We start from the raw sequence: 21,266 nt of genomic DNA on the forward strand, positions 1-21,266 counted from the left end.
AGGGGCTAGGGACCGAAAGTTCTGGACCCGAGGGAGTTAGTGAACCCGAACACCTGTGTTAGTGTAAGGTATTTGCTTGAGACCAGGAATGGTCTGTGGAAGACCAAAGGGCCTGACTCCTGGATCTAAAACGCAAGAAGGGCTCAGACTTCTGAGTCCCATGTGTGCTTAGTCGTTAGGTCATGTCCGACTCCTTGCGACCCCATGGACGCAATCTGAGCCCGCCAGATTCATGGACTGTAGGCTCCTCTGTCCGTGGGGATTCTCCAGGCAAGAATACTGGAGGGGGTTGCCATGCCCTCCTCCAGGGAAACTTCCCAACCCAGGGATCGAACACAGGTCTCCCGCATTGCAGGCGGATTCTTTACCGGCTGAACAACAGTCCCATGGAGGAGGGAAATATGAGTTCGGATACTCTGCTCTGAGTGAGAGGAGTGTGGGCTTTTCTGTCCTAAATGAGGAGGAGGCTGTAGGGTCGGGCTCCTAGGTTCTAAATTTAGCGAGGACTTGGTATCGGGATTCGGGGATCCCTAGAATGTAGGCGGGGCAGCTCCCAACCAGTCCTGCATTTTTTTCCCTACGGCACACTCCGCGGAACTACAACTCCCTTGCTTCTGTCAGGCTGACCGCTCTTTACGTAACTTCCTTTTCCGCCGCTCTTTCCGCGCGCGTGCAGGGCACTATGGGGCCTAATCGCGGGCTACCGCAACCCCGCCCACTTCACCCCTCATCTCCTTGCTGTCCCCGCGCGGCAAAGGCGACGCGCAGACTACGCCTCCCGGCGTGCATCGCGCGCACCCTGCCCATGTGTCCCGTTGGCTGCCGGGAAAGTGAGTCCGGAGCCTTCTCACCAGCCTTCGCCGCACCGTGCTCGGTACTTGAAGTCCCGGCAAGCTCGGCGGCGTTTTAGCTCCACCCCTCCCCTCCCTCTGCTCGCGAGCCCCGCCCCAGCCCGCCCCGCCCCGCGCCGGGGCCGGAGCCGCAGCCCGAGCGGCGGGGTAAGATGGCGGCTGAGGTCCGGGCAGCGGGGCTCGGGCCTATTGGGGTGGGCGGGGCGGAGTCGGGTCGCTAGTTGTCCAGGGGTCCTCCCGGCACGCCGCAGGGCCTGGAGGGCTTGGCTGGGTGGCCTCGGGCCCGGTAGCGGTGGCAGAAGCTGGCGCCCAGAGAGGGGCCTTCTGAAGGCCCCGGGACGCGTCTGTGGTGCCGGGGGGCATCCACGGGGCGTCCCCGAGAGGACTGGGGGCGTCCACAGGGCCTGGACTGAGACTGAAGCCTGCCTTCCATCATATAGCTGCCTTGGGTCATTTCTGTGGGCACTCTTGAGCGTCTTTATGAGCTGACCGGAGGCTAGGGTCTGTTTAGAGGGTTCTGGGGCCATCTTGAGATCTTGAGATATGTCCCAGGGGTTAAAGAGATCTGCAAGAGCTGGAGAGTATCTGCAGAGCCAACTATAGCGCCTGGGCTATGTCTGTTAGCGCTGGGAAGTGTGTGCACGGGCTGACCTAAGGATGCGGCTCACCTACATGGGTAGGAGCCATTTAGGTGGGCTCTGAAGAACTGTTTCAGGACTGGGAAGTCTTTTATAGTCACCCAGAGGAGCCGGATGTACCCACTAAGGGAAGGAGACAAATCCTGAGATGTTCTCAGAGAGGCGTGGATGGGTTTCCAGCTGTCTGAGGAGTGTCTAGTCTGGGTGACAGAAGGCTTGGGGCAGTTAGAAAGACCTGGAACCATCTAGGTGGCTTTGAGTGTGACTGCAGGAGTGCAGTCTCTATGTCTGGAGCAAATTTGAATGTCTTTGGGGACCTGATAATTGCATGGAAAATAAGACAATGAAGAGATTTGGAAAGTTTGCTGGGCTGTGTTGTACTTGCCCTTTCGAAAGTAATTGAAATGCAAAATGTTGAAAAATTCTGCATGGCCCTGGGGCTACAGAGAGAGTTAAAATTAGTCCACATTGGTCTGGGAAAGTCCATAGGATCATCTAGACCCATCTATTGCAGTGCTTCTCAAACTCTTTTGACCTTGATCTACAGTGAGAAATACATTTTTCATTGAGACCCAGGGTACACCGTCATATGAATGTAGTACTCAAGTCCCATTAATAGTATTTCCATTTACTTGTGCTGTATGGTGAAGAACCTTGTGTGTTCAATTTGCTTTGATGACAAGCTATTTGTGAAGCACTCAATTGCTACCAAGTTTGGGAAACTGATCTAGAGTGACCAAGCAGTGTTTGCAGAGGCTTCTCTGGTCTTAAAAGATGTAAGGAGCCCAGGGTGTGTCTGCAAAGCCTGAGGCATATCTAAATACACAAGGGAGGATCTGTATACCACAGAGGGTTTGAGGCTATGTAGGTCTGTAGTCAACACGTCTTGATTGAGCATCTCTTACCTCTTAAGACACTGCCCTACCATACAAAGTATGTGCTTCCCCCCAGAGGTGCCCGAGAGCAGCTCCAGGGTCGGGAACTGTCCGGGGGGTGGGGGTGGGGGCCTGATCAGGATGAGAGGTGTCTATTGGAGTTAGGGAAGGAGGTGCAAGCTCTTAGAGAGCTGGGAGGCGGCACAAGAGCTTTTTGAAAATCTGGGATGAGGCCAACCAGGACCGAGGTTTCTTTGTTTTGCAGGTATGCAACTAGCGGTGTGGGGGAGACCACAGTAAGGGAAACCTGGGTATTAAAGGCTAATGATAATTATTGTTACTCTGTATAGAGGGCTTGGGCTGTTAACTCTTGTGTCAGGAGGCAGTCTCCTTTCTCTTGAGAAGAGTTTCCTATTGGACCCACTTGGAGTTAAGTGGATGGAGTTGGGGGTTAGGGGTTTTGAAGCTTTCTAGGAGCTGTGGGACTGGATGCTGTTTTCAGAGTAGGAGATTTGATGGTTGCAGGGAAACGTACAGTGAAATAGTCACTTTTTCTGAAGCCCTAATCAAGCCCCGCCCCTCCCTCAATCAGTCTGAAGAGTGATCTTTCAATCTCTGCGTGTTACCTAAGAATTTCTGTGACAACGCAAAGGCTTTAGCCACACTTCCATACAAGGGGGCAGCTAGGTGATCGGAGGTTGCTTCCTGTGGTGTCTGGTGGACAGCATTCCTGAAATGCGTGTTTTCATCTTCAAGATGGCACACTGGTTTTGTAGATCATTGTATCCTAGTTCCATCTTCTGTGTTTAAATACATTTTGTCGGGTCCCTCACCATTGAGGAAAATCGATGCTTGAGGAAGTGGCGTGGCATTTGAGGCGCACGCAAGCACACTGGCACGTATCTCAGTTTGGGAAAGGTGGGTTTCTGAGACTTCCGGACGCAGTATTTGACATCACAACTGGCCAGAAAAAAGTCTCGGCTCCTGTGGGGTCTTAAAGTTTGGTTGTGGGGGAAGCTGTGGGAACTGGGGAGTGGGATGTGGACATATACTGGGAAGGCTGCCCTTTGACAGAGGGGGTATCTGAAAGTCAGAAAGAGTTGCCCAAGCCCCTCCAGGGTCTGCACTGGGCCTGGAGCTTAGCGCTGGCCGGGGATGAGGTGGGGGTTGGGGGAGGATGGATGCTGAAGCAGATGCAGTGCTGGAGGCCACTGAGGCCTCCACGTCCGTCGTCTCCTTCCGCCACCTGACACCACCATGCGCTGCCCACTGGCCTCCACTCCAGACTCTGCCCCGCTCCCCCACCAGGTGACCATGGAGGAAGAAGATGAGTCTCGAGGGAAGACGGAAGAGTCAGGCGAGGATCGGGGCGACGGTCCGCCAGACAGAGACCCTACGCTTTCTCCTCCTGCTTTTATCCTGGTGAGGCTGTCAGACGCCTGGGGCCGAGGGAGGGAGGGGCAGGGGAGCCCAGATTCCTGGGCCCTGACTCCTGGACCCCCGAGGAGGCGGGTTGGGGCCAGGACTCGTGGCCTGTCTGTAGGGTTTGAGTCTGGTTGTAGAGGTGTCTGGAATGGCTGTCTCCTAGCAGCAGAGCTTGTGACCTTTGGCATGCATCTCTGACTCATCTTTGTTTCCACCCTCTTCCCTCTCACCTTGCCTTCAGCGGGCCATTCAGCAGGCTGTGGGGAGTTCCCTGCAGGGGGATCTGCCAAATGATAAAGGTATGATGGTGTCTGGTTCCTCCGAGACTCCTGCCCCATCTCTGTGTTCTTCCTCCTGCTCTCATTCATACATGATTTCCCCGGGTCTCCCAGGTGCCCCCGCTGGTGCTGGCACAGGGAGCCCCAGATGGGTTGGCCTCCGTGGCTGCCTTGGAGGGGCTCACAGTCTGGTGGAGGGGAGACATAGTCCCATCACAGAGGTAACCCAAGGCAGCCCAGCTAGGGTAGTGTGGGGAGAGATGGAGTCCAGGAAGGCTTCTGCGAGGAAGTGACAGGTGACCTTGGTCTCTAAGGCCGTAGGAGCACTGTCTGCTCAAGAGGAAAGCCTGAGAGGCAGCAGGTACACGACCCAGAGGCCGCTGGACTGAGTTATGGGTCTTTGGGGCTGGCGGGCAGAGGGTGTTGGCAGGAGAGCCCAGTGAAGACTGGGTTACAGCAAAGCTCAGAGGCCAGGCTGACCTATCTGGACTTTATCCCAAAGATGGCTGGGGGCACAAATCGGGTGAGAGAGTTGGGGCCTCTGAAAAGTGTTGGTGGGACCCGGCTTGGGAGATGGTGGGATGGAGGCCAGGAAAGTAGGCAGATGTTCTCGGTTCCCTTGTCAAGAGCGAGGCGGTCTCTTTCTTCTCTGCTGTGTAAGGTCTCTGCCTCTAGTCCCCTGTCTCTAGTCCCGCATTCAATGTCTCTCCAGATGGCTCTCGGTGTCATGGCCTTCGATGGAGGCGCTGCCGGAGCCCACGATCGGAGCCCCGTTCCCAGGAATCCGGGGGGACTGACACGGCTACAGTAAGTAAGAAGACAGGGCTAGGTACCTGGATTCCTGGGGCTGGGGCAGGAAGGTCACTGGGGCCTGGACCCCAGAGATGGGGCTGGGGGACCCAGTCTCCTGGATCTGGGGTGGTGATCAGGGGCAGTGTGGAAGAGTCTGAGGGCCTGGTCCCTTGGGTCCTAGAGGCAGTCACATTGAGGGAATTGGTTGGATCCTTGTGTTTTCTTAGCGTCTCAGGAGTCTGGGTTACTGAGAGGTTGGGGCCTGGGGAAATGGGATGTGTGGTCCTCACATGAGCAGGGACAGGGTGGAGCCCCTCCTGGCCTATTCCAGGTGTTGGACATGGCTGCCGACGGCCTCCTTGCGGGGCTGGTGAGCATCCTGGATCCCCCAGACACCTGGGTTCCTAGCCACATGGACCTGCGGCCTGGCGAGTGAGTATCTGGGCTGCTGGACTGGGAGAGGCCCTGGCGTGGGGGTTGGACACACCTCTGAGGCTCCCTCCTCCCTGTCTTGCAGAAGCGAGGACATGCTGGAGCTGGTGGCCGAGGTCCGAATTGGGGACAGGGATCCAGTCCCTCTGCCGGTACCCAGCCTGCTGCCCCGTCTCAGGGCCTGGAGGACAGGCAAAACGGGTATGTGGGGCCAGGGCCGCCCTGGCAGGGGTCAATCGAGGCCTTAGCTGTCGCTGGTAGCAGTGGTAGTGCTGTTGGTGTCATTTAGACAAAACCTGTACCTTAACGTCTTTCCTGCTAGACTTCAGGAAAGGCTGTAAGCACGCACGTGTCGATGTAAGTAAAGCTGAAACTGACGTGAGAGCTAGTGCCTGGGAGCAGTGAGCGCGTGTCCAGGGCTCTGTGTATCAGTGTAGCTGTGTTAGGAATTCAGCTTTCTGGGATGGGGGCTTCTCAGGAGCGCTGACTCCAGGGGGAGAAAAGTCTGAAAGAGGGAAGGTTCTTCCTCGAGGTGGCACCAGCAGTTGCTTCATGGTGGTCCTGGGTCTGGGGCCTTCTCTGTGTAAAGCTGGAGTTTTTCTCTTCCAAGGTGGGCACCTGTCTGAGGGAGTGTCTGCTCGCAGCCCCGCACACAGTGCGGGCTGAACTCCTGAGCACTGTAGAGCAGAGGGTGTCCCAGCTCTGGGCGTCTGAATCACCACAGAGGATTCGTTAATCCATGAGTGGCCTGGCCCAGGGATGTGTGTGTGTGTGTGTGTGTGTGTGTGCTCAGTCACTTCAGTCGTGTCTGACTCTCTGGAATCCTATAAACTGCAGCCCGCCAGGCTCCTCTGTCCATGGGATTCTCCAGGCAAGAATCCTAGAGTGGGTTGTCATGCCCTCTTCCAGGGGACCTTCCCCACCCAGGGGTCAAACCCACGTCTCCAGAGTCTCCCGCATTGCAGGTGGACTCTGACTAATTCCCCGGTTTTGCTGCTGCTGGTCACTGGGGCGCTGATGAGAACCCTGGGTTTAGTCTTCCCTTCTGCGTATCCATACGTATCGGGAGCGGTGGGGAGGAGAGGAAGGTAGGGCACTGGGTCAGCTGTGAGCAGCTGTTCTGCCAGAGGCTCGCACATCCTGTGAAGCAGGTCAGGTTTTATCTCTTTTTTCCCTCACATATGCAGGATGACTTCCTTATCCACTAGACTCAGCGAACATGGTGCTGGGGGCCCATCAGACTCTTGGAGGCCCTCAGGGGTCTTTTCTTTTCTTTTATTATTTTAAAAAGTTTATTCATTCAGGCCTCACCACTCGGCCTGCGGGCTGTCAGTTCCCCAGCCGAGGGTTGAGTCCCAGGCCTGGACAGTGAAAGCCCCGAATCCTCAGGCCTGGGTCACCAGTGGCCACCCTCTTCCTTTAGAATCGGGAGCCATAGGGGATAAGTAAACAAGTGGGCGGACACTGTTACCTATTTACTTATTTACAGTCAGACCTGATTTACTAAAACAGATGGTGGGCGGGATTTGGCCCCTGGGCCAAAGTGATATCCATAGGTGGGTCTGGAATAGCTGTCTTCAGTAGGATCCTGAGGTTAGGATCTGTTGTCTTTTTTTTTTTTTTTTATGGTTTATTTATTTTTGCTGTGCTGGGTCTTCATCACTGCACTCGGGGAGCGGGGCTACTTTCTAGTGGTGCTGCGTGGCCTTCTCGTTGCGGTGGCTTCTCTTGTTGCGGAGCACGAGTTTAGTAGTTGTGACACATGCGCTTAGTTGCCCCATGGCAGGCATCAAACCCCTGTCCCCTGCATTGGCAGGCGGATTCTTATCCACCGGATCACCATCGAAGCCCATGGGCTTGTTTTTCTTAGGTGTTTTTTGGTCTTTATTTGGAATGTGTTAAGAATGCAAGAAAAAGAAAAGAAACTCACCTGTAGTCCTATTTTGCAAAAACAAAAACAAAAACAAAACAAAACTGTAAAGAAGCAGATGTTTTGCTTTGCTTCAATCTGCAGGCTTGGTTTTTGCCTGAGGTGGTTGTAATAACAGCCAGGGTTGTCAGAGCTCCTGGCCAGAGAGTCCTTGAAAGCAGAGATTTTTATCTCTGTGTGCCGTTGTACTCTCAGTACCCCAAACTGCTCCTAATCAGTGATCAGAAAAAAGTGCTGAATGAATGAGTAGACTCCCATTTCATAGATGAGGAAACTGAGGCAGACAGGGGTTGAGTCGCTTGCCTGTGGGCAGGTTGAGGTTGAGGGCTGGGGCCTGGGGTCCAGGTGGAAAGTGGCCCCTGGTGCTACGATCTCAGCCCTGGGCTTCTCCAGTGCTGTCCGCATGACCCTGCCGAGGTCCACGTGACCCTGCTGAGGTCCCTGCTGGTGCAGGAGCCTGGCTGTTACTTGTGGTTGAGAGAGTGGCCTCTGAACTCTGATGTGTGTGTCTGAACCCTGGCCCCGTCACCTGGCCTGGGGGCAGCCCTGGTCACTTGGCTCTACATGTGTATGACTTGTGGTGTGGAGGCCATGAAGTGCTTCAAAAGCAAGATCTTGGGAGGGCAGAGGAAATAAGGGAGGAAAGCCCGCTGCCTGGCCGGGTCATTGATGTCTGAGTCCTGAGCAGATACTGCCCCGGGGATGGGGCTCATCAGACGGCCGGGGGCACACGGGGACTCAGCCTGTCGGGGCTTACCGGCTCTGCCACTTCGCACCTTCTCAGGCTCCTGATAGGCCTTCTGTACAAAGGGATGGATTCCCACAAGAGGGGCTTGACCCTGCAGGTGGCGCTAGGTTGGAACCTGGCTCTCCAGTCCCGGCACATGCCTCCTGTGGGAATGTCAGTGCTCTTGTTGGTCAGGGCGGTCTTGGGTTGCCGGCCTGCTTGCCTCTCAGGATATCAGAGGGCAGCCTCCAGGGGTCACTTGTACCGCGCTGACTGCGCCCTCAGGGGAGATCCTGCTGCTCTGGGTCACAGTACCTACGGCATGGAGCTGTTAGGAGCGTCCTCCGTGTTGACTGCATGAAGCACTGGGCGCAGTGCCTGCTGGAGCAGTGAGGGCTGAGTGAGGGGGCCCAGCGGACGGGGTGCTGCCCGCCTGCGGGCCCCTTGCCACACCGGGACAGGCCCCTGACCCCTGCTGTCTCTGCTCTTCCTTTGCAGTTTCTCCGCAGTCTCACTCTTCTCGACCCACCTGTGCCCGCCACCTCCTCACCTTGGGCACTGGAGACGGGGGCCCTGCCCCTCCCCCTGCCCCCTCCTCTGCATCCTCCTCCCCTTCCCCTTCGCCCTCCTCATCCTCCCCTTCCCCGCCTCCCCTCCACCACCCCCAGCGCCCCCAGCTCCTCCTGCACCCCGGTTTGATATCTATGACCCCTTCCACCCCACCGACGAGGCCTATTCCCCACCGCCTGCTCCGGAGCAGAAGTACGACCCCTTCGAGCCCACAGGCTCCAACCCCAGCTCATCAGCCGGGACCCCTTCACCTGAGGAGGAGGAAGAGGAAGAAGAGGAAGAAGAGGAGGGCCTGTCACAGAGCATCAGCCGCATCTCTGAGACCCTGGCGGGCATCTACGACGACAACAGCCTGAGCCAGGACTTCCCAGGTGACGAGAGCCCGGGCCCCGACCCCCAGCCCTTGCAGCCGACTCCAGCCCCTGGCACACCGCCCCAGGCCGACTCCACCAGGGCCGACGGAGCCACCCGCCGGCGTGTCTTTGTAGTGGGGACCGAGGCGGAGGCCTGTCGGGAAGGCAAGGTCTCCGTAGAGGTGGTGACAGCTGGCGGAACTGCCCTCCCGCCCCCTCTGCTGCCTCCGGGCGACTCGGAGATTGAGGAGGGCGAGATCGTCCAGCCCGAGGAGGAGCCCAGAATGGCGGTTTCCCTCTTCCGCGCCGGCGGCCGGGCAGCGCGGCCCCCACCCGTGGCCCCCTCTGCGGCCCAGCCCCCGCCCCCGCCGCCCGCACCCCGGGCCCCCGAGGGGGACGACTTCTTGTCTCTGCACGCGGAGTCCGACGGCGAGGGCGCCCTGCAGGTGGACCTGGGGGAGCCGGCCCCCGCGCCGCCAGCCGCCGACACGCGCTGGGGCGGCCTGGACCTGCGGCGCAAGATCCTGACCCAGCGGCGCGAGCGTTACCGGCAGCGATCGCCCTCTCCGGCCGTGGCCCCCGCCCCCGCCGCCCCCACCGGCCCGCCCACCCGCAAGAAGTCGAGGCGGGAACGCAAGCGGAGCGGCGGCGAGGCCAAGGAGGCCGCCTCTTCCTCCTCCGGAGCGCAGCCCGCCCCGCCGGCCCCGGCCTCCCCCTGGGACTCCAAGAAGCACCGCTCGCGGGACCGCAAGCCGGGCTCCCACGCCTCATCGTCCACCCGCCGCCGCTCGCGGTCCCGTTCCACCCGCCACCGCTCGCGGAGCACCGACCGGCGCCGCGGGGGCAGCCGCCGGTCACGGTCCCGGGAGAAAAGGCGGCGGCGGAGGCGCTCGAACTCACCGCCTCCGGCCACCTCATCTTCCTCGTCCTCCCGCCGCGAGCGGCACCGTGGCAAGCACCGCGATGGCGGTGGCAGCAAGAAGAAGAAGAAGCGGTCGCGGTCTCGGGGCGAGAAGCGTTCCGGGGACAGCGAGAAGGGCCCTCCCCCGGCCCAGCCGCCCTCCGGCTCCACCTCCCTGGGCAGTGACCGGGACAGCCGCCGGCGGGGGGCCGTTCCGCCCTCCATCCAGGACCTCACGGACCACGACCTCTTCGCCATCAAGCGGACCATCACCGTGGGCCGGCCGGATAAGTCTGACACCCGAGGCCCCTCCCCGGCCCCGGCCTCATCCCCCAAGCGGGAGGTCCTGTACGACTCGGAGGGGCTGAGCGCCGAGGAGCGGGGCGGCAAGAACAGCGAGAAGGACCGGCGGCGCTCGGGGGCTGCCTCCTCCTCCTCCTCCTCCCGGGAGAAGGGATCGCGGCGGAAGGCGCTGGACGGGGGGGACCGGGAGAGGGACAGAGACAGGGACAGGGACAGGTCGTCCAAGAAGACCCGGCCCCCCAAGGAGTTGGCACCCTCTTCGGGGCCCCCGCCAAAGCCTCCAGTCAGCAGCGGCTCGGGCTCCTCGTCCTCCTCGTCCTCGTCGTCTTCCCGGAAGGTGAAGCTGCAGTCCAAGGTGGCGGTGCTGATCCGCGAGGGCGTCAGCAGTACCACGCCGGCCAGGGAGGCCTCCTCTGCCGGCCTGGGCTCCATCGGAGTCAAGTTCAGCCGCGACCGGGAGAGCCGCTCCCCCTTCCTCAAGCCAGACGAGCGGGCCCCTGCGGAGGTGGCCAAAGCAGCTCAGGGCAGCACCAAGCCCAAAAAGACCAAGGTCAAGGCCAAGGCTGGGGCCAAGAAAACCAAGGGGACCAAGGGAAAGACCAAGCCATCCAAGACCAGGAAAAAGATCCGCAGCGGGGGCAGCAGTGGCCCGGTGACGCTGAAGAAGTCCAAGGCGGATAGCTGCAGCCAGGCCGCTGGAGCCAAGGGGGCCGAGGAGACCTCCTGGTCCGGGGAAGAGCGGGCAGCCAAGGCCCCCAGCACCCCACCCCCCAAGGTGGCCCCTCCACCCCCTGCACTGACGCCCGACTCGCAGACTGTGGACAGCAGCTGCAAGACACCTGAGGTCTCCTTCCTGCCAGAAGAGGCCGCTGAGGAGGCTGGGGTCCGGGTTGGGGCAGAGGAGGAGGAGGAGGAGGAAGAGGAGGAGGAGGAGGAGGAGGAGGAGGAGCAGCAGCCGGCCACCACCACAGCCACCAGCACGGCGGCGGCCGCGCCGAGTGCTGCCCCGAGTGCAGGGTCCACAGCTGGTGACTCGGGGGCGGAGGACGGGCCCGCTCCCCGCGGCTCCCAGCTGCCCACCCTGCCCCCGCCCATGCCCTGGAACCTGCCCGCGGGCGTGGACTGCACTACCAGCGGCGTCCTGGCCTGTGAGTGTCCCCCGGGGACCTAGGGCAGGTGGGGGCAGACAGACGGGATCCAGGAGGAGAAGGTCATTTGGGGATGAGCTTGGAGGCAGCGGTGGAGACACCTTGGAAGGACTGGGTGTATAATGACCAGGACCGGGAGGGCCTCAGGTGGGCGAGGGCCAGTCAACATCTGTCCAGAAGACTCCATGACGTCTGGGTGTGCTGGAAGAGAGCAGCAGGGTCACAGGGGCAGCAGGCAGCTGGGCCACTCCAACACAGCCGGGAGGGGTGGGCTGTGTCCTGGGGTCTGCGTAGAGGCAGCCTGGAATAGGCTTGGTGGAGGAAGAATGGGAAGAATGGAGAGAGCAGGGTCCCTTAGGGGATGCCAGGAGTCTGCTACACTGCAGACGTGGGGAACGGCCACCGGGGCTGGGGACCAGCCCCACGCCCACACACCTGAAGTCCTGAGAACACACAGGCTGTGGGCGGGCCCTCTCAGTGCCTGAGGCCCCCTCCTCCTGGTTGGTCCTGAGCGGAGACCTGCAGCCAGGGTGGGAGCGAGGGGGCAGCAGTGGTTGGGGGAGGCTTACCCTCTCCTCTCGCATCAACTCCCGATCCCCACCTCCTGCAGTGACTGCACTTCTCTTCAAGATGGAAGAAGCCAATCTGGCGAGCCGAGCAAAGGCCCAGGAACTGATCCAGGCCACCAACCAGGTGGGCTTCCTGGGGAGGAGTCCCCGCTGCCCCCTTTCCTGTCCCCTGCTTCGGGTTAGGAGAGGACTACAGCTCCTGGCAGGCTCTGGAGCAGGGTATCAGCCAGAAGAGGAGCCTGTCGCCTCTGGGACTGTTGGGAAATCAGGGTGGGAACGGGTACCGGTTCCGTCATCCCCTCCTGCTTATCCTCCAACCTTTCCCCACAGATCCTCAGCCACAGGAAGCCACCCTCAAGTCTGGGGGTGACCCCAGCTCCTGTGCCCACCTCCCTGGGTCTGCCCCCTGGCCCCTCCAGCTACCTGCTGCCTGGCAGCCTCCCCCTGGGAGGCTGCGGCTCCACCCCTCCCACCCCCACTGGGCTGGCTGCAGCGTCTGACAAGAGAGAGGGCAGCAGCAGCTCCGAGGGACGTGGGGACACAGACAAGGTGAACTGGGCTTGGGAGAGGTGGGTTGATGGTGACGGTTCTGCTGAGATTACAGATAGATACTGAGATGCAGGGGCTTGAGGAGAGCTGTGGACTGATGCCCGCAGATGAGGACTTAGATAAAAGGGAAGTCATTCAATTGTAAGGAAGGAAACTTGTCCTTGATTAGACGAGTGGGTGGGAAAAGAGTGCTAGGCAGGTTTTTTAAGAGTTTCATATAGTGGTGGGGATAGAGAGAGATGGACATGAACACACACTGATATTTATATGTATACCCACTGCAGTCTACCCCTTGGTTACCTGTCTCCCTTTCTCTGACCCCAGTCTTTTTGTGTAAGTGGGGCACGGGGTGGTATACAAATGAAAAATCAAGCATCTCTTGCTGGACGGAGGGAGGAAGAAAGGATACAGGGCAAGCAGGGGTTTTTTCTGCTCCTCTAGCTGGCTCCTGGGTCTCGGCTTGTGTGCCCTTTTTTGGTCTGGATGCTGGTCACTATTGTCTTGTCACCAGATGATGGCGCTGTTCACCCTTTCTGCAGCCCACGTACGGTGCCAGAAGGCTGGCAGAACAAACTCTTGTATTATAAACCCCGTATAAACGGAGATGGGCCACAGCTTTGATGGACACTTGTCTGTGGCCAGTGCCATGGGCTGCAGGACAGGAACAGTATGGGCTCTGTGACGAGCAGCAGGTCCCTGTGCCGCCGGCGAGGCTGCCCTGTATGTTCCCTGCCGTTGTTGTCTCAGCACATCTAGACAGAGGTGGGCCACACCCCCTTTCTCTTGGCCGCATGTCTAGAACCCACTCCTGTGGGGCTAGGGAGGCCTGAGGAGACGCCCTGGGGTGGCCATGCCTCCCCCAGCAGCTTGCCCGACTGCTGGCATTCTTGTCTCCGGGGAGATGCTGACCCTGAAGTGTGGGGTGTCCTGCCCTCCCGGGCCTTGGTTTTGCTGCTCCCATCTCTCTGAGGCAGCAGGGAGCAGCCGCCTGGCTCAGGTCTGTCTCCCTAATAGACTAAAGGGCAGCGGACACGTGGATCCTGGTCAGGGATGCCTGGGCCAGCCCAGGGTCCAGCCTGGAGGAAATGCTGGTGACACTGAGGCCCAGGCCTGGCCTGGCTGGCGGGGGTGACCACAGCAAGGGCAGACCCTCAGCAGGACTTCACCTCCAGGAGTACCTGGGTGGTCAGGAAGTCTGAACCTGCAGGCCGGTGAGCGAGGCAGGGTTCTGCAGAAACTCACCCGGCCTCTGCTGTCCCTTCTTCCCACCCTGTCACCACCTCCCAGTATCTGAAGAAGCTGCACACACAGGAGCGGGCGGTGGAGGAGGTGAAGCTGGCCATCAAGCCGTATTATCAGAAAAAGGACATCACCAAGGAGGAGTACAAGGACATCCTGAGGAAGGCCGTCCACAAGGTGGGGCCCGAGGAGACAGATGCGCGGGGGTGGGCAGAGGGGAGACAGCGTGGTGGACGTGAGCGGACAGGCAGACAGGGATGGTGGGTCAGTCTGGAAGGTGAGAGGGAGATAGGATTTCCTCCAGCCGGCATCAGCGGGGCAGGTTCAGACGGCCTGGACCTAAGGGTGGTCCTCCCACCCTGGGGCCCTGGGGGCTGGTGGTGACTGCGGCTGCCCCTTGCCCCCCAGATCTGCCACAGCAAAAGTGGGGAGATCAACCCCGTGAAGGTGAGCAACCTGGTGCGCGCCTACGTCCAACGCTACCGCTACTTCCGCAAGCATGGCCGCAAGCCAGGGGACCCTCCGGGGCCCCCGCGGCCACCCAAGGAGCCAGGACCCCCTGACAAAGGCGGCCCGGGCCTGCCCTTGCCCCCTCTCTGAGATTCTCGGCCCCGCCCCTTTCTTCCTTCGCTGCCTCTCTGGAATTCTGGACGTATTTATGGCTCCGTCTCCCCGTTTCCCTCCCCCGTCAGTGGGATGATTGGGGGAGGGCTGCTGCGGGAAAGAGGAGAGCCCCTGCCCCGTCTCACGCCCATCTCCCTTGCCCCAGAGCCTGTGCCCCGCGCCCAGACCCTTTGTTCGTGCCCCTCCCTCAGTTTCATTAAAGGTTTCATGAAATGTTATCCCTGAGCCCCATGATTTTTAGCCCTTCTCAGAGTCCAGTTTGGGAAGTGTTGGGGAGGAGACTTGGCCCAAGTGAGAGGGTGGTTAGCGGGGAGGATAGACAGTGTGACTTGGGGAAAGTGCAGCCGTCCCACCGGGCCTCACTCTTCGTGTATAAAGTGGGGGCTGTGAGGATTAGGAAAGACCCAAGGCGGGTGAAGCACTTAGAACCAGACCTGGCAGCTCCCCAGCTGTTGCTCTTGACAGTGGTGAGGGGAGGGCAGGGTCCCCACCCACCTGATCACTGCCTGCCCAGCTCAGGGCACCTGCGTGCTATCTGCCTGCCTTGGAACTGCCCCAGAAACCGGATCTTTGTCCTCCATTGAATTGGATCCTTTCTCCCGCTTCCCTGAGGCTGGGGTCGTCTAACTGACTCCCCCGAGATGGAGGGAAGCTGAAGCACAGCGTAGCGAGGGCCACACAGTAAGTCAGGCCTCTGTCAGCCCGTTTTTTTTTTTTTTTTTTTTAAAGTAGAAGTAAATAGAATTGTGTCAGATGGGTTGATAGGACCTTGAAAAGGTGTTTGTTATTTTTTTTAAACTTTATTTTGTATTGGAGTATAGCCGATTAACAACGCTGTGATAGTTTCAAGTGGGCAGCAGAGGGACTCACCAAACGTACACGTGTATCTGTTCTCCCCCGTCCATCAGTCCCTGTTACCCAGAACCAGGAGTGATGAGGCGAGGTGGGGGCATCCAGCCCATGGGGTGGGTCAGAATGTCTTTACAACTGGCCCTTGCAGGCCCACACAGAGGGGGCCCCAGGCCCAGAAAGGCAAAGGACTGGTCTGCCCAGCAGGAGTTGAGAACGGCACCCGAGGCTCTTGACAGAGTCTCTGCCTCTGGCCGTTGGCTTGAACTGTTTATAGGCAAGATGGATGTTCCAAATTGAGCCCAAAGGCCACCCTCAAAGAGCAGCCATTTAAGAATGAGACCTGGATTCTGACCTGCCTTGTTTTCCTATTTTGTGACCTTTGTTCCTCTCCAAGACTCGGTGTCTTGGTCTCTAAAACGGGTGACTCACTAGGTCCCAGAGAAGAGAGGTAAAGTGTCAGCTGCCCCCTGCACAGTGCCTGGCCCTCAGGCCATGAGCACCTACGATGTGAGTGGCTTGCACAGGTGGATAAACAGGCCTTAAGGAGGAATAACCCCTTGTTTGGGTCAGGGCTGGCCCAGTGACACTGAACACCAGACACACAGTGATGACCATGGCCAGAACCAGTTTATTGGTCGAGGTGAAGGGCTTGGGCTCAGGCCTCCCCAGCAACCTAGAAATCCATGTCTTCGGCCAGGTCCTGGAGGCAGGCCATGTACTGGTCTGGGGTGAGGGAGAGGGGGTCGCTGTTGGAAATGTGCAGGTCGACAGTGTTCTCCAGGGAGGAGGCACCCCCTTGCCGCGCTATGTCTACAAGAACCCTGAGACACATGGGGACAACCTGTGGGAGATGGGGGAGAAATTGTCAGGAGACAGCCAACACCATCCTCTACCCAGGATGGGGTTGAGTAGACTACAAATCCCAGTATCCCCCACTGTAACCCAGGATGAACCATTAGGCCCAGGCCTGCTGGGAGTTGTAGTTTTCCCCATATTCACGCCCAAGTTCAGTTTAGTTCAGTTCAGTCTGTCAGCCATGTCAGTATCTTTGCAACCCCATGGATTGCAGCACGCCAGGCTTCCCTGTCCATCACCAACTCCCGGAGCTTACTCAAACTCATGTCCATCAAGTTGGTAATGCCATCCAACCATCTCATCCTCTGTCGTCCCCTTCTCCCGCAACCAAGGGAGGCCACAAAAACTAGGGCTAAGGCTGCTGAAGGGGTTCCTAGAAGCTAGGGCTCAGCAGCTGGTGCTCAGAAGGATTCTTGGAAACTGAAGTACCTCACACAGGCTGCTAGGACTTGTAGTCCACCGACTTCCACATGGTTGAGTGAACTCAAAATTGGCTCTGGGAGAAAGGCCATTGGAGGGACGCCCAGAAGCCCCTGAGGAAGAACTGGCAGTTGCAGAGACTGCCAGAAGAACTATGGGAGTTGTAGTTTCTGGAAGCAGCCTCTCTTTTAAAATCCACCCCTCAGCTCCAGGAGCCTGGGGCTGGCAGTACCTTGACCATCACAAGCCTCTTGATCCATGGCTGGTCCTGGGGCCATGACTGCCCCACACAGAACCAGAGGGTATAGAGTGGTGAACGTCTGCTTCCTTCAATGAAGGTGATCAGATCTGGGGGCCAAGGAACAGAGAGTCAGGGATGGGAAGAAGACCTTCTACCTGCCCCTCTCCTCTGCCCCAAAACCTCATTAACATCCTTACCTTCTCTCCTGATCAAAAGCCCGGCATACCTCTGCCACCATGACTGGGGGCTGTTAATTTGGGGAAAGCCCCTCCACTTACGCACAAGCTTAAATGTTCCTCCTCCCTCCCTCTCATCAAGATGGGGCTGGAAGGTGAACCCCACCGCACCCTCCACCCCGCCCAGAGCCCCAGCCTTTGGATGGGGAAACAGGCCCAGGAGGGGCGTTCTCCTCCCCACGGATTCTCAGTGGTTCTGGAGTACCAGATCGGTGGTGGTAACTGCTCTTTAACCCCCCAAGCCCACACTGTCCACTATGTAGCCATTAGCTATGACTATTTAAGTTTTAATTGTATCTAATTAAAATCAAATAAAACTTAAAATTCACTTCCTCATTTTCACTGACCTCATCTAAATACTGAGCATCCACATGCAGCTAGTGGATACGAAGCTGGGCAGTGCAAATACAGTGCTATTTGCATCCCTGCACAAAGGTCTATTCGGATAGCAAGCCTCTAGAGGGTATCTTTCTCCTGCATCTGTCTTTCCACCACAATTGGTAATAACGATAACAACTCTGGCAGCTAATTCCCTGAGTGGCTTCTGTATGTTGGGCCTGAGCCCCCTGCCAGCTCCAGGCAGGTAAGGAGAGGGAGGAGACAGTCTGCAGATTTCACAGGTTCAGAGCAGTCCATCCTTCTCCCCAGGTTCAAGCACAAGCAGAGCCGCAGGGTCTGAATTCAATCTCCAACCTCCTGACCCCAGAGATTTTCACCACTGTTGCCTCCTGTTTCCACAGCAGAGTGAAGGCCCTGTATCACTCACCTGTTATGAAGGGCCCCAGGTTGAACACACCTCCTTCCCTGTCCTTCGGGACCTCGCCGTCAGGCTTGTGGCCACAGCTGGGGAGGAGCTCCTCGCCTATGGCCCAGTACACGTGGCAGTGCCCCAGCCTCTGGGCGCAGAGCCACTGCCCGGCCCGCCACAGGGCCAGCCCCCCGCCCAGGCAGCTCAGCACACGCTGCACGTAGTCTGTCACGCTCTTGTCTGTCAGGGACGTCGCAGGGTCCGGCAGTCGTATAGGCTGCCCAGGCAGCATCCTGTCCCCTGCTTCTGATCCCACCAGCCGCAGGCCCCCAGGGCAGAAAACAGTCTGCTGGAAGACTTGGCAGCCCCGGTAGAAGGCAGTCACCTCGAACTCCCAATCTGAGCAACAGCAGCCATAACGTGAAGGGGGAGAGAGCATGAGAGGGTGTGAGGGGGTTCTCGACCCGGGGCCTGGCCCCTCCTGCCCCGCAGCTGGCACTCACCTTCCTCGTTTGCCAACAGCTGCTTCAGGGGGTTTTCAGAGAGTCCCGAGTTTGGGCAAAGAGCAGGGATGTCTGAGTCGGGACTCTGCAAGAACTGAGGGGGCTTCTCAGAGGCCATAGTCAGATTCGAGGGCCCTCCTGGGCTCAAGTCCATGTCACTCAGTAACTTCTCCAGAGTGTCTTCCTGGACAGGAAAAAATAAAGATCCAGGTGTTTCCATGGCCTTTTCTGGACACTTCTCACTAACCAAGCTTTGTGTTCAGCCATGTGGAGACCCAGAGAGGAGACAGACCTGAGCTTTGCCCTCAAGGAGCTTCCAGCCCAGGGGAGACACAGCCACCAGCACAGTAAAAGACAGACAGCCTGGGTGTATGCTGGGCACTACAATAGCCCAAGGGGAGCAGCTAATTCCAACCTGAGGAACTGGCTCTGCAAGCAAGACGTGGGCAGAGGGCCTTCCCTGGTGGTCCAGTGGCTAAGATTCCGTGCTCCCAATCCAGGCAGCCCGGGTCCCATCCCTGGTCAGGGAACTAGATCCCACATGCTGCAACTAAGCGTCTGCATGCCACAGCTAAGACCTGGTGCAGCCAGATAAATGCTTTGTTAAGAAGACCTGGGCAGAGAAGTCTCAGGAGAATTTCAGAGAGGACTTTCCCCGGCACAGACATCAGCAAGATCAAGGATAGTGAGGTTCTGAGCTCACAAGAGGCTGAGAGAACCCTGCACAAGGAGGAAAGCTGTCAAATCCTGGAAAGTGGATTGGGGCCTCGAATGGCTGGTGAAAGCTCTGAGGTTTCTCTTGATGATGGCGCTGGGAAGCCATGGGAGGGCTGTGAACAGGGAAGAGTCAGGGGCAGACCTGGGTCAGGTTGGGGACAGACTGCAGGGGAGAGAATGGAGCCTGGGGTGACGGTCCCGGGGGAAGATGACATCTGGACAAGCTGGTGAGAACACAGAAAGAAGATGGGGTAGAGGCTGAGGGCAGCATGGTTGGGGAGCCTTCTTACCTGGGTATCAGAGGTATTGTGTCTGCCATTGTCTTGAGAGGTATCTGGCTCAGGGATGTCCCTGACTCCTATGGAGAAAAGTGGGCAGTGTAGTAGCGGCCCTGGGGACACTCGAAATCCCATCCCTCTAAGGGAAGCCTCATTCCCAGCACACCTGAGTTCACAAACTCATAGATTTTGTGTGGGTCTTGGGAGTCCTTGCTGTGGTCCTCCGCTAAACGCAACACTTCCTTCCGGTTCAGGGCAGACCGGAAATTCCTCTTCCAGGTCGGCAGGTCGGGCTTATCCTTCCCAGGAGTATAGGCACCACTGGCTACAGCCCAGGCCTAGGGGACCAGTGGTGCCGAGATAGTGGGGAAGATGACTTAGACCTTGCTCCAGGGGTCCTAACCCTGTCTCCTCGTGCCCGAACACCGTCCTCTCCGCGGGCACGTTCTAACTTGTCAGGGTTTCATCCCCAAATTCTCAGATTCTCTGTGTCCCAAGTCCCACTACCTCCGCCCTTCGAAAACCTGTGCTTGCTAAGCCAGCCTTCCAGGTCCCTTTGAATGTCTGCCACCAACTTGTCCGAGGACACGCTCTGTAATAACCTCGGCCCCTCGCACTCTACTTCGGCTTACCACCACCGGTGTATCCCAGTTTGGTGGTAAGAAACCTTAGCTTCAGGGCCAAGTCTTGCCTCTAATATCCAAGACCGGCCCTCAGAAATCCTACAACCAAGATTCCCACCCCAGGGGCCTCTGAACCCCCTAGGATGCATTTCCTTCCTTTTCCGGTTCTATTCCCAGAACCAGGAGACTCCAATCCTGACTGCTCTCCCACACCAGTCTGCGGATCCTACCACCTTCTCCCTTTCGAGTTCTAACTCCACCCACTTCCACCAGCCAACACAAATACCGGGCAGCTCCAGGTGCGCTAGCCCCGCCTTCTCGGCCCCGCCCGCTTTGGGACCGCCCCGCCCTGCCCCACTCGGGGACGGCCCCTCCCCGCCGGCACGCACCTGGAAGATGCCGAAATCCTCCTGCTGGGCATCCTGCCGCAAGCCGTGCTTCCAAGGGATGCGGAAACGCGTGCGGCTCTCGCCCAGCCAGGCCACGCCCTCCAACTCCCCTCGGTCCAGCTGAGATATCAGCCAGGGCAGTATCCGAGGCTTTTGGGTTCCCATGGTCTGGCCTGCGCGCAGATAATACTTCCTGGGCACAGGCGGCCTCCCAGGCCCGCCCAGTCGGAGAGTTCCGCACCCAGACCTCCGTCTCAAGGGCCACGTCGCAGGTCTCTAACATATTTTCCTGGGGTACAGACCTCCCATCCTCCACGGAGGCTCTCTAAATTCAGCGAGGACTCCCTCCCAAGCTCATTTTACACCCCTCCCCTCTTCCCCCCAGCTTCTGATGTGTAGATATATCTACTTCCGTCAATTCCGCCGGTGTAGACCTCTCTTCCATTGAATACCTCTCCCTCCCACCTACATAACCCCGTGCAGATACTCCCACCTTCAAGGTAGCGCCCTCCCCCTAGTTACTGCGGTGTAGATGCTACTGACCTGTAGACCTCCACCCCCGCACTTACCCCAGTGAAGAGACCCTTCCACAGTTCCCCCCGCCGCCATGATCCTTTCACCCATTTCCACCGTAGACCATCCACAGTCTCTCCCAAACAACCTCCCCCAGAGCATATCCTCATTTTCTAGAGTGGACTGCCTCCCATTCGCAGTGATCCTTCTCTCCCGAGATCAGCCAATATAGATGCCTCCTCTCCCCTCCTCCTTGCAACTCCGTTTGTTTTTGTTTGTTTGTTTGTTTTACAGCCGACCTGGGCGTCTGCTATTGCTTCACTTTTTTCCCTGCTTGTTTCACTTTCCCCAGATTACCCGCCTTCCCCACTGTCAATGCACACCCATCCTTTCTCCGCTTCCTCACTCCTGGACGCCACCAGGTCTTCAGTTTTTCCGTGTTACCTAAGTGTTGGGTCGGGGCGCGCAGGGTGCCAGGGCCCAGCCCTGTCTTTGGGGTCCCGTAGCTCTCGAACTCTCAGCTGCACACCCCCACTTCCCGTCAGTTGAGCTTTAGAGGTGGGGCTTCTTTTTCTCTCTATTTCTCGAAATAAAAAGGGCTTGATCGTCGTTTGGGTGACAGACTCCAGAACCAAAGAGGCGGCTCGGCGAGTCGTGACGTCCGTTCACCTCCCATCCCTTGCCCTT

General features: G+C 58.4%; 2 protein-coding genes across 4 annotated transcripts; one reads left to right on the top strand and one right to left on the bottom strand.

The window, feature by feature from the left end:
* Positions 1-964: 964 nt before the first annotated feature.
* SCAF1 (SR-related CTD associated factor 1) lies at positions 965-14,422 on the top strand. The gene is given in 12 exon segments (XM_015458233.3): positions 965-1,015; positions 3,673-3,786; positions 4,031-4,088; positions 4,780-4,874; positions 5,191-5,291; positions 5,377-5,492; positions 8,447-8,596; positions 8,599-11,223; positions 11,834-11,916; positions 12,123-12,341; positions 13,629-13,757; positions 13,989-14,422. Coding segments are annotated over 12 exon segments (3,894 nt in total). The 5' UTR covers positions 965-1,003; the 3' UTR covers positions 14,181-14,422.
* Positions 14,423-15,664: 1,242 nt separating this feature from the next.
* On the bottom strand, positions 15,665-21,242 carry IRF3 (interferon regulatory factor 3). Of its 3 annotated transcripts, none has more exon segments than NM_001029845.3 (8): positions 15,665-15,897; positions 16,564-16,679; positions 17,575-17,955; positions 18,060-18,243; positions 19,067-19,134; positions 19,221-19,392; positions 20,067-20,239; positions 21,024-21,242. In NM_001029845.3, coding segments are annotated over 7 exon segments (1,254 nt in total). In that variant the 5' UTR covers positions 20,232-20,239; positions 21,024-21,242; the 3' UTR covers positions 15,665-15,729.
* Positions 21,243-21,266: the final 24 nt, after the last annotated feature.

Source organism: Bos taurus, chromosome 18 (genome assembly GCF_002263795.3).
Source record: "Bos taurus isolate L1 Dominette 01449 registration number 42190680 breed Hereford chromosome 18, ARS-UCD2.0, whole genome shotgun sequence".
NCBI lineage: Eukaryota > Metazoa > Chordata > Mammalia > Artiodactyla > Bovidae > Bos > Bos taurus.

Bases quoted from the DNA above. Each gene is read 5' to 3' on its own strand.
- IRF3 (XM_059876709.1), bottom strand. From the start codon at position 20,741: ATGCTCTGGGGGAGGTTGTTTGGGAGAGACTGTGGATGGTCTACGGTG. The intron at 19,393-20,066 runs GTGCGTGCCGGC...CTGGTCCCCTAG, and splicing joins AGGATTTCGGCATCTTCCAG to GCCTGGGCTGTAGCCAGTGG. The intron at 17,956-18,059 runs GTGAGTGCCAGC...GCTGTTGCTCAG, and splicing joins GCTGTTGGCAAACGAGGAAG to ATTGGGAGTTCGAGGTGACT.